The sequence below is a fragment of the Carassius gibelio genome, chromosome A19, assembly GCF_023724105.1.
Source record: "Carassius gibelio isolate Cgi1373 ecotype wild population from Czech Republic chromosome A19, carGib1.2-hapl.c, whole genome shotgun sequence".
Classification (NCBI taxonomy): Eukaryota; Metazoa; Chordata; class Actinopteri; order Cypriniformes; family Cyprinidae; genus Carassius; species Carassius gibelio.
The window spans coordinates 28,089,861-28,102,186 of record NC_068389.1 but is presented as its reverse complement, the minus strand read 5'-3'; the positions used below and the strand labels follow the sequence as shown (position 1 = coordinate 28,102,186).

At 40.0% G+C, this 12,326-nt stretch overlaps 2 protein-coding genes and 1 long non-coding RNA gene across 3 annotated transcripts in view; 1 reads left to right on the top strand and 2 right to left on the bottom strand.

The window, feature by feature from the left end:
• The window catches only part of LOC127935349 (uncharacterized), a 159,897-nt gene that overhangs the window by 61,812 nt on the left and 85,759 nt on the right, over positions 1-12,326 (bottom strand). The window lies entirely within an intron of this gene.
• Positions 1-12,326, bottom strand: part of LOC127935370 (uncharacterized) — a 77,062-nt gene that overhangs the window by 40,796 nt on the left and 23,940 nt on the right. The gene's annotated exons all lie outside the window — the stretch shown is intronic.
• LOC127935361 (uncharacterized) lies at positions 502-12,121 on the top strand. Its single transcript, XM_052533165.1, has 6 exons — positions 502-541; positions 882-940; positions 11,052-11,354; positions 11,494-11,742; positions 11,856-11,870; positions 11,956-12,121. Coding segments are annotated over exons 1-6 (762 nt in total). The 5' UTR covers positions 502-539; the 3' UTR covers positions 12,090-12,121.

Below are 12,326 nucleotides of genomic sequence, written 5' to 3'. Positions count from 1 at the left end.
ATTCACAAAATCATGTCAAATCAGAATCATTTTCCGACGGCTCAATGTGTTTTAACAGAACAGTCACTAATGATCATCACACTATTCGTTAGTAGGAGGCTCTAAATATCCCATGTTCACCAAAGTTACTTTCAGTTTTGTTTTGACTCAAATCTTGCTAAACCTGCTGGTTTGCAAAACAAAACACTCAGGTAAAATCTTCTCTTTCTATTTTTTTAATAAGTGGTTCAAGGATCACAAATCTCATGGTTTGGATCACAATACGTTTTCTTTTATCACAGCTGTTTCGTAGTTTGATGATCTTTAATGACAGCAGCAGTATTTATAGGGCGCTGTCTCTTTAAGACCTGATACTCGGATCTGATAGATACACAACACATCACATTTCTTTCTCAGCTGTTTTCATTCACTTGACACAACTGTCTGTGTTTACCTGAATGATTGTCCAGAGGGGTATTTTGTCATAATTTTGTGTGTTTTCAGAGGATTCAGAAGAGGATTCAGTTTGGTGTTCAAAAGACTGATGCAGAAGTTTCACCATGTAAGTTTAGATGCTATTAAATATAAAGCATGTATGTTTTGTGTTATTATAGCCTACCAATGTTTTTCTATTTCTGTAAACTTAACCTGCAGATGAAGAAATGTCTCGAAATGTTTATGCTGAATGTCTGATGAAAAATAATTGTATAAAGTTTTGTGTCCATTGGACATTTGTGTTTGACGGATCAGTCTTCTTGAGGATTACACTGGCATCATTAATAAAACTCAGATTTGTTTCTTATTCTTATTATCATGTTCTAATAAGAAGCAGAGCAAAGTATTTTATCTTTTGTGATTGTGACGTATGTCTCTGTCTCATAACAGCCTTCTATTTTCATCAGGTCCAAATGCTTGAATCTTCTTCTTCTTCTGCTGATGTTTTGTTTCTTCTATCAAAAGGGTCAGTGTCATTTGTTTTTTAATGGACTGAAACTTTTTTCAGTGTTAGATAAAGTTATTAAAACTAGTCAATTGTTTATCACACCACTCATCCAAGTGATTTCTGTTGACGATTCGTCCAACAAAGATCTACAAATTGAATAAACCCTAAATGGTTCGGACTCGAAACAATATCCAGCAAATATTTTAAGCTATTTAACACATAGCATAGCATAGCAAAATTGTAATCTAAATGTATTAAATGTAGCTTTGTTTTCCTCTTATGATTTTTTCCTGAAACATTCTGGAAATCAATATTCAAACACCATGAAGTGAAATACATCAGAAATAATAGTTCATCCACACTTAAGATTCTATCATCGTCTGCTCACCCTCAAACCTGTATGAGATTCTTTCTTCTTTTAGCACAAAGGACATTGATGTCTCTGTGTGATTAATGTCTACGTCTGTGTTTATCAGAAGAAAGAAACTCATAAAGGTTTCAAATGTCCATGATGACAGAAACTATCCCTTTAAGATATGCATTTTAGGATAACTATCTATTGCCACGTTTCCGCCGACAATACCAAAAACTTTTTTCCCAGGAACTATTTTTCCCTCAGACCTGTTGCTTTCTGTGTTTCCAGCGTGGTGTAAAGTACCGGGAAGATAATGCAAATAGTCTGGTGACGTAGTTCTGCGCGCGTTTCCCAATACAAAATAGTCTATTCAAATTTTGAATGTACATCCTCGGTAGCTCAGACTTTGTGCAATCGACTCGGGAATGTGATGTCCACGACGACACAAATCCTGTAATACTTTTTGATGACTTGGCTACTGCTGTTATCCTCTCTGTAAATTTACAATAAAACGAAATAGGATATCAAATACCACTGCCTCCTTTCATTTTAATTTAAACATAATAACAGATGCAGAAATGTAGGCTACTTAGTTCAGGGAAATGTGTATACATACAGCCATTACAATGAAACGAAATAGACAAAAGATTACCTGTTAGATTTACCCAAAACACACACACATCAGAAGGTCTAGCCGAGGTGTGTGCGATCAGCGGGAGCTCAGTCCTCATGTATCCACCATAGAGCAGCCTCACCTCAGCTAGACTTTCTGATGTGTGCCACTGGCTCTGATGTCTCTTCAGAGGTTAATTATAAAATATAATTTTTAAATAGATGCTGTCTTTTTAAAAAAAAACACAGATTTGACTTTGAAACAACTACATTCTCGCCTAAAATACTTTTAAAATTACATTTCATGACACAGTAACAGTAATATTTTGAAAATGATGCGAATAAATGGTGGTCGAAATCACAATGCTGCGTGAACTCAACCAATCAGGATGTTTAGCGCTGAAGTCTCGTCCCAAAAGTTCCAGAACTTTGAAAAAGTACTACCTCGCCAGCAGGGACAATTGCTCCGTTTCCACCGAAATTACCCAGAACAATTGTGTCAGGGAATTTTTCCCCCAGGAACTACAACCGCATTTCCACCGCAGGAACTTTACTCCAGGGGGGCAGGGTTTCATATTTTATTGAAGCACCCCTGGGTGCCGCCATTGGCTAGCAGACCCCCACCTGCTGTTAACATTACATTGACTACCATTCATTTTGGCGTCACTTTAACAGCGAATAAATTTACATCTGAGGCATTTAAAGACTCCAGTTGTCCATTCATTATTTATAAAGAAACACAAAATACACGTCATAACCTGGCGACCCTCTGTCGCACAGTAGAGAAATTACCATATGGACAGGAGGAGAAGCTCGCAAGCAATCATTTACTGTCTATGAGGCTATTGGGGGGACGTGGAAGCATAAAGTCAAGGGAGAAGCCCATAGAGAGTCCATATAAGCAACGGGACAAAGTTGTTTAACAACGTCTGCAAGATTCGGTGGGTGATTTAGATTTCTCTTGACAGAGTGATAAGAAGACAATTGTCAGACAGGTTGCTCACGTGACATTTACGTCATCAAGCTCAGTTAGAGTCTGCGCAGTGCGCCCGACCCCCAGGAAGTGCTGCTTCTAATGGACTTCACTTGTTTTCACTTGTCTCCAATGGGGTCGCTGCGTCCATTTCTTTTACTGTCTATGATTTATTCATGCAAACAGTGACACTTGCAGACCGACTTGACCCATGACTGGAGAAGGGTATAACTGCAGCCTGGAGATCTCTAAATAAGGGTGGGAACTCCAAAACAGGGTGGGAGCTCCAAAATAGGGCATGGCTTCCTCCCATTGACAGACAGGCGCATCCACTTCAGTGCCCCACAGCTGATTCTGAAGTTTTTATCGGTTGTGTCAGTTAAAGTGTTTCCTACACTAAGCAACAAAAGACACTAACCCCTAAACCTACCCCACACCTTACTTTAACCACTGAAATGGACTGAAAGGCGGGATTGGCGCTGAATAGCGTGGTAACGAGAGTTGCAGTTCAAGAGATAAACAGTTAATAAGATCATGCGATATGAGACTCACCAGACAATGGCACCTTGGGGGAGTCGTGGCCTAATGGTTAGAGAGTCAGACTCGCAAATGAAGGGTTGTGAGTTCAAGTCTCTGGCCAGCAGGAACTGGGGGGGTACATGTACATGTATAATGCTTTCTCCACCCTCAATACCACGACTGAGGTGCCCTTGAGCAAGGCACCGAACCCCCAACTGCTCCCCGGGCGCCACAGCATAAATGATGCCCACTACTCCGGGTGTGTGTTCATGGTGAGTGTGTTCACTGCTCTGTGTGTGTGTGTGTGTTCACTGCTCTATGTGTGTTCACTGCTCTGTGTGTGTGTGTTCACTGCTCTGTGTGTGTGCACTTTGGATGGGTTAAAAGCGGAGCACGAATTCCGAGTATGGGTCACCATACTTGGCTGTATGTCACGTCACTTTTTTAAGTTACACCCAGCATCACTAGAATAAAATGATAGAGTAAAATATTTCCCCTCCACTGGAACACTCCTGAGTGATTCCCGTTTAAATAATTTTATTTTAGATGAACTAGAAACATTGTTTAATTTATAAAGTTTTATTTTGAAATGTAAGTCAGTAACAATTGGCTGAAGCCACAGCCAATGCTGAAAGTCTTTGTGAAAGGAGACCCCGCCCCATTTTGGAGGTTCTGCCCAATTTTGAAGATCTTCAGTCTGAAGTTATACCCACTTGGATGCAAAGACCAAGAAGGGCACACTTCAGATGGAGTCTTCAGCATTTATCCACAAGCTTCCCCTCCAGCAGCCAATCAGAGCAACCAGGTGATTGATGACAATCGGAACCAGCTGATCTTCATTAAGTTTTTGGATGGCGTAGAGAGATAAGAGACAAAACACTACCAAAACAAACTGTAATCAACAGTGGCAATAATTAAATACTGCACAAAATCTTGATGTCCAAGTTATATTCCTGCAGACAAAGTGACCAGCGCATCAAACTCTGATTTAGATTGCACATGTGAGAGAGAAAAACTAGAGGGTTATGGTCAGTATAGACAACAAGAGGCATACTACTACCACCAACGTAAACTTCAAAATGTTTAAGTGCCATCACCAGGGCGAGAGCTTCCTTCTCGATGGTACTGTAGTTTCATTGACACTTATAGAACTTCTTAGAGAAGTAGCAAACTGGAAGTTCTACTCCCGCACGGTAGTTCCGGCCATTCCAAGAAACCGGCGTAATTGACGCTTGATAACGGGAACAGGAAACTCAACAACAGCAGCAACCTTTGCAGTTACGGGTCTTCCACAACCTTGACCCACCTTTTTTCCAAGGTAAGTTACCACAGCCTTAGCTGTTTTACTAGATTTTACTCACATTTTGCTAGATTCTGAGTTAACTTGGCATTACTCAACCTGCTAAACACCCTCTCCAAGCTACGGATGTGGCCTTCCCAAACATCTGAATAGACCACAATGTCATCCAGGTAGGCCTCACAGTCGCACAACCCTTACAAGACTTTCTGCATGGGCCTCTGGAATGTGGCTGGGGCATTTCGCATCCCAAAAGCCATACAGTTGTACTGGAGGAAGTTATCATGGGTGACAAAAGCAGAGATTTCATATGCACGTGCAGTTAAGGGGACCTGCCAATAGCCCTTTGATAGGTCTAGCTTTGTGACAAACTTTGAAGAACCAACTTTATCCATGCAATCTTCCATACGGGGCAAGGGGAAAGCATCAGGCTTTGTGATGCTATTTACCTTTCGATAGTCAGTACAAAAGCGAAAAGGTAGAATCGGGCTTTGGGACCAGCAAGCATGGAGAGCTCCAGGGACTTTGGCTAGGTACAGCCAGCCCGGTTTTAAGCAGGTAGTCCACCTCGGTCTTCATGATCTCTCATTTTGCAGGATTTACTCTGTATCTTCACACTGACTTTTTGGCAAGTATGACAAATGTGAATCGATTTTACCAAAAATAGCAGAATTATTCAGACGCACACTAGGAGTCTGAGGTTCAGCCAGCAACAAATCTTCATCAACAGGAACATAGTTAGGAACTACAGTAACAAGGTTTACTCAGTGGCCCAGAGAGTATTGTTGGTTTAGTTGAGTCACGTGCAACATAGGACTTCAACATGTTAACATGACATAGTCTATTCTTGCGTCTGCGATTAGGGGTACTCACAACGTAATCGGTTTCACTCAGTTTCTGTTCAATGACATACGACCCTGAAAACTTCGGCCCTGAGACACTCCAAAGTTTTTAGGCTTTGATGAAAGCGTTCCACCACTCCCTGTGACTCCAGGTGATACGCACTAGACATGTGATGTTTTATTCCCAACTCTTTCAACATTTGTCCAAACACTTTTGAGGTGAAGTTTGACCCCTGGTCAGTTTGAATAATTCTGGGCAAGTCAAATATTGTGCAAAACCTTACGACCTCTTTCAGAACTACTTGTGCTTTCAATGTACGCAATGGTATGGATTCAGGCTAATGGGTAGCAGTACACATTATTGTCAAAATATACTGGTGACCATGTTTCGACTTTGGAAGAGGCCCTACACAATCAATCACCAGCCTCTCAAAAGGTTCTCCAATGACAGGAATTGGCTGAAGAGGAGCTTTAGGAATGGTTTGATTGGGTTTACCAGCACGCTGACAGATGTCACATGAGCGGTAGTAACGAGAGACAGCAGACTTGATTTCAGGCCAGTAGAAATGTTTAACAATTCTCTGAAATGTTTTTGTGACACCAAGGTGTCCAGCAAGAACATTTGCGTGTGCGAGTTGCAAAACATGAGAACAGTAGCTGTAAGGCAAAACAATCTGATATACTGTTTGCCAGGCACCTCCGTCTGAAAACTTGGGCTGCCACTTGCGCATCAGAATCCCATCGTCCCAAAAGTACGCTACCTTTGCCAACAAAAGATTGCAACCGTCCACTGCAGCACTAATGCAGTTGACAAGTGTAGGGTCTAATTTCTGGGCAGCAGCCAAATGTTCCCTACCCACTATGGAATGAAGTTCGACTGGAAGCTGGGCGTCATGCTCAGACACCATCTCATCCTCAACAGATAACTTGCACTCTACCAGTTTAGGTTGCTCCCTCAGGAAAGAATCAGAGAGATCATGACATCTTGAAAGCTTCTTGACTGAGAATGTGTAACAGCACATGCTGGAAAAGCTAGAGGATGTGTTGCAGAGAGATCATGGGAATCACAGATTATTGGCTTGCTTACAACTATTGGACTGGGGAAAACCTTCCCACCGGCAAGGTCCTTACCCAGTATGAGGCCGACATTATCTACAGGCAACCGTTTACACACACCCAATTGAACCAAGCCTGTAACAAGGTCAGACTTCAAGTTAACATTGTGTAGTGGAATGCTAATGCAGCCCATCTCGATACCACGCACAAGGACATTTACACCAGTATATGACACAGAGAATGGCAAAACATCCTCAAGCACAAAGGATTGGACTGAACCAGTATCTCTAAGAACCTGCACACACTTCTCTGCAGAGTCACCAGCTAGCAACACATAAGCATTCAGAAGAAAAGGACCATAGGATGATGTTTCAGCAGCAAACAAATCAGGAACAGATTGTACAAATGCCACACCTTTAGGCTTTATATTTGTGGATTTCTGCTTCCATGCCTTACAATCCCCAATCATATGACCAGGATCAAGACAGTAAAAGCAAACCCTCCTCTGTGCTCTTTGAGAACGACTTCCCTCCACCACTATTCTTGCTGGCATTCACTCTGAGTGCATCTTGAACTCTAGACTCTGTGGTCAGGGACGTTTTAGACTGACGTGTTGAGGAAAAGAGAGTTCGGTGTGTAAGTGCGAATTCGTCGGCAAGCACAGCTGCATTAGAAAGTTTTGCCACTTTTTGTTCGTTTAAATGAACAACAATGCCTTCTGGCACACAAGTTTTAAAATCCTCCAGTAAGAGCCATTCTTGCAATTCTTCAAACGTGGTAACCTTACTAGCAAGACACAATTTTTCAAAAAACACCTTTTTCTCTCTTGCAAATTCAACATAAGTGTGTTTGGCTTGCTTTGAACATGCCCTGAACTTTTGTCGATACGCCTCCGGCACCAACTCATATGCCCTCAACAGCGGTTTTCACAGTATCATAGTCTAATGACTCCTCAATTGGCAAAGCAGCACATACCGCTTGTGCTTTGATAACGAGGTTGCTCTGCAACAGTAAAGCCCACATGTCTTTCGGCCAATTAAACTTTGCAGCTACCCGCTCAAAAGCAACAAAATAAGAGTCTACCTCTTATTCACGAAAACGTGGCACTAATTTGATGTAGTTGCTAACATCAAATTCAGGTTTAGACACAATGCCATCACTAGAGGAAGGCAGCCTAGAACAAGGTATAGGAATTGGGTGATTACGCAGAGTTTCCACCTCTAACTCAAGCTTACATAACTTAATGTCACGATCTGCTTGTATTTCAAGAGCTCATAGCCGCTTTCTTAATGCAAGATCAAGCTCTTTTAATTTCAGGGCTAACTGAGGAGCTTCAGAAGCTGCGTTTTTACCGCTAGCTACAGAGCTTGAGTCATCTTTTGTTTCAATGCCAGCCTCATCCCGCTGCTTGAGTGTTTCTTCTGGGAAAACACCTGCCTCTACTAACTTGCTATAAAGCTCCTCTTTTATTGCTTGTTTACGTGCAGCTTTAGATACTGTAACATTATAAAAGTCAGCTATCAAAAGCAGATCTTTTTTCGACAACAGTTGTATTCCTCAAAAGGAGGAGACAGCGTGAACTTTATCAAATCAAAATCCATGTTTCCAATAAAACAGAAGACCTCCCCACCCACCAAAGTTTAAAGCAGCCAAACAAACTTACATCCAACCACAAGAAACCACCTGGAGACCTCTCCTGTCCCAGCATACCACATAAAACCACACAGACTTGTCATGGTCTAGAATTTTGGTTTATTTAACAAACTCAAAGAAAGATGCTTAGCATGGAGCAAAATAAAGTTCAGGAGGGGACCAGGCCAAAATAACAAACATAACAGATCTAACTTACAAAAAAGGAGTACTTTCTAATCTATGAAAACAAAATCCAAAATAAACAAAAGTCTTACCTTACTCCCTTTCTAGCCAAACACAGGTGAAAACATGGACAATAAAAGAAATGGCGTCCTCCTCCCTACGGCTCCAAAATTAATTAAATTTTGACCTTAAGTCTAACCTTGGGAGCTTACTTGTACAAAAACAAATAAACCACACCTCTCCAATGTTTCAAACTGTATACACCAACAACAACGTGAACAGACAACTAGCACACATGCTATGGTCTGGGGCAGGTGAAAAGTCTCTAGAGGCTGCAAAGACCAAGAAGGGCACACTTCAGATGGAGTCTTCAGCATTTATCCACAAGCTTCCCCTCCAGCAGCCAATCAGAGCAACCAGGTGATTGATGACAATCAGAACCAGCTGATCTTCATTAAGCTTTTGGATGGCATAGAGAGAATAGAGACAAAACACTGCCAAAACAAACTGTAATCAACATAGTGGCAATAATTAAATACTGCACAAATAACACCTTAAATTACGGCTAAGGACATAACAGTAGGTTATTCCAGAGTTTAGATGCCAAATAGGAAAAGGATCTGCCGCCTGCAGTTGATTTTGATATTCTAGGTATTATCAAATTGCCTGAGTTTTGAGAAAGCAGCGGACGTAGAGGAGTATAATGTAAAAGGAGCTCATTCAAATACTAAGGTGCTAAACCATTCAGGGCTTTATAAGTAATAAGCAATATTTTAAAATCTATACAATGTTTGATAGGGAGCCAGTGCAGTGTTGACAGATCCGGGCTAATATGGTCATACTTCCTGGTTCTGGTAAGAACCCCTGCTGCTGCATTTTGGACTAGCTGTAGTTTGTTTACTAAGCGTGCAGAACAACCACCCAATAAAGCATTACAATAATCTAACCTTGAGGTCATAAATGCATCGATTAACATTCCTGCATTTGACATTGAGAACATAGGCCGTAATTTAGATACATTTTTGAGATGGAAAAATGCAGTTTTACAAAATATTAGAAACGTGGCTTTCTAAGGAAAGATTGCGATTAAATAGTACACCTAGGTTTCTAACTGATGACGAAGAATTGACAGAGCAACCATCAAGTCTTAGACAGTGTTCTAGGTTATTACATGCAGAGTTTTTAGGCCCTATGATTAACCCCTCAGTTTTTTCCGAATTTAGCAATAAGAAATTACTCGTCATCCAGTTTTTTATATCGACTATGCATTCCATTAGTTTTTCAAATTGGTGTGTTTCACCGAGCCGCGAAGAAATATAGAGCTGAGTATCATCAGCATAACAGTGAAAGCTTACACCATGTTTTCTGATGATATCTCCCAAGGGTAACAGATAAAGCGTGAAGAGTAGCGGCCATAGTACTGAGCCTTGAGGTACTTCATACTGCACTTTTGATCGATATGATATATCTTCATTCAGTGCTACGAACTGATGGTGGTCATATAAGTATGATTAAAACCATGATAATCTACTTCCATTAATGCCAACAAAGTGTTCAAGTCTATGCAAAAGAATGTTGAGGTCAATTGTGTCAAACGCAGCACTAAGATCCAATAAAACTAATAGAGAGATACACCCACGATCAGATGATAAGAGCAGATCATTTGTAACTCTAAGGAGAGCAGTCTCAGTACTATGATACGGTCTAAATCCTGACTGGAAATCCTCACAGATAACATTTTTCTCTAAGAAGGAATATAATTGTGAGGATACCACCTTTTCTAGTATCTTGGACAGAAAAGGGAGATTCGAGATTTGTCGCGCTGTCTGATGCGATACTGTGGCTGACGGCTGAATGGTTACAATTTTAACTCTAAAAGTATCGATTTTAGAAGTAAAGTAGTTTATAAAGTTATTACTTCTGTGATGTTAGGAAAATCTAATTTTAAAAGTATTTCTGTTTTAAAACTCAAATCTGTGGTTTATTTATAAAGAGAGCGCCTATTTAAAAATAAGTTCCAACACAGCATTTCTGAGGGGCTTTTTTTTTTTACCCGGAACTTTATTTAGTTCCTGGTTCCTGCGGTGGAAACACACAGAGTACCAGCCCAAAGTCCCTAGTTTCTGGGTAAAGTTCCTGCGGCTTATGTGTTTTCCTCATGTGTACAGTAAATTTATTTGAATGTTGCTCAAATCGTAGTAATGTTGGTTAATCGTAGGTTAGTCATATAGTCTATAACACAACCCAAAATCTGTCCATTTGAGTTTATAGCTGATACTGGGATTGATTTCACAGCATATTACACCATCACACTTCATAAGATGAACCGTTCTGAACTCTGCAGAACGTGAGAATTATCAGCTGCCATTCAAACACAATCTCATGTTTTCATGAGCAAAAGATCACCAACAACCTTAAAGTTTAATATTATCATTACAATTTCTGATGCTAAATATTGGAGAAATGCAACAAACAGTTCACAACTGTTGAATCCACTTGAATGTGTGGTGAAACATCTTGAAAATAAAAGCTGAGTAAAATAAAAGCTGAGTAAAATACCACTAGAATATGATAACATTGATTACAGAGAATAAACAGAAACACCACATGCATTTTTCACATTTATTGATTCTTTGAATTGAATGAATCTGTTTTTGCAGAAATCCTGCCAGCAGGAAACACATCTATATCTGTGTCGGGAGAAAAGAGAGGAAACATCACACTCAGATGTGAACATGAGGACGATAATATTGTTCAGATTGATTTAATCACTCAGTCAGAAATCATAGAAGTGTGTGAGACTGAAGAATGTAGTGGACGAGTGTTTAAAGAAGGAAACTGTGACGTCGTCATCAAGAATCTGATCTTCAGTGACGCTGGGAAATACACTTTGAGAATCTATTACAATAATGATCAGACAGAGCTGGAGCGACAAATCAGGAAGTACCAACTTCATATTCATGGTGAAGACTAAACTGATCAAACATCAGCATCTGCTTCTTTAAATGATTACATCTGGTCACCAATCATAAATCTGTGTTTATGGTCTTGATTGATTGACAGCATTATAATAATGATTAATATCTTTCTGTTTCTCCTCAGATGAGATTTCTGTGAAAACAGGCGAGGAGCTAAAGATGTCTGTTCTGGTGTCTGATGCTGATAAAGTGAAGACAAACTCTAGTGGAGAGTGGAAGGAGGTTTGGACGAGAGATCACGGGGTTCAGAGCGACCGAATGAATGATGATAATGATGGAAACCTGATCATTAAATCATTTCTGGACAGAGATGCAGGAACATACAGAGTTCTGGACACTGAAGGAGAAATCTTGATCACAGTCACAATCACAGGTGAGCAGGTATTTAGAAATATTTCTAATGCATCATGAGTTTGGGATTTGATTTGTTAAACTGATTAATGTTTTAAAATCTTCTTCATATTTCGTCATATCTGTCTGGCTCAGCGGGAGAAAACACAGGTAAGACAGAAGAACAGTAAAGTAAGAAGCTCTAAAAAACATGAAAAATCATTTTAAAAATGTAAAATTTGTTCTTTCTTTCTAGCTCCCCACCGTTCTGCTCCAGATCATTGGAGCTGGGTAGAAACATTTCTCTTTGGTTTTGTGACTTCTGTATTTTTTGCGTATATAGTGATTATAGCAGTTCAGTTTTTGCTTATGTTTGCTGGAATTATCTGATGTAATTACACTTGCTGTTTTATTAAGAATATATTTGCTATAAGTTGGATTGCAATATTGCTGTTCTTAGTATTTATCGTCTTTAATTGATTTTTCCATACATTTCTGTCATCATGACATTTAACTGTAATGACTTCAAATATTATAGAAACATGAATCTTCTGTAAAGTTGCTTTGCAACGATTTATAAAGTAAAAAGCGCTATACAAACAAACTTGACTTCATAAACTCCTGAAA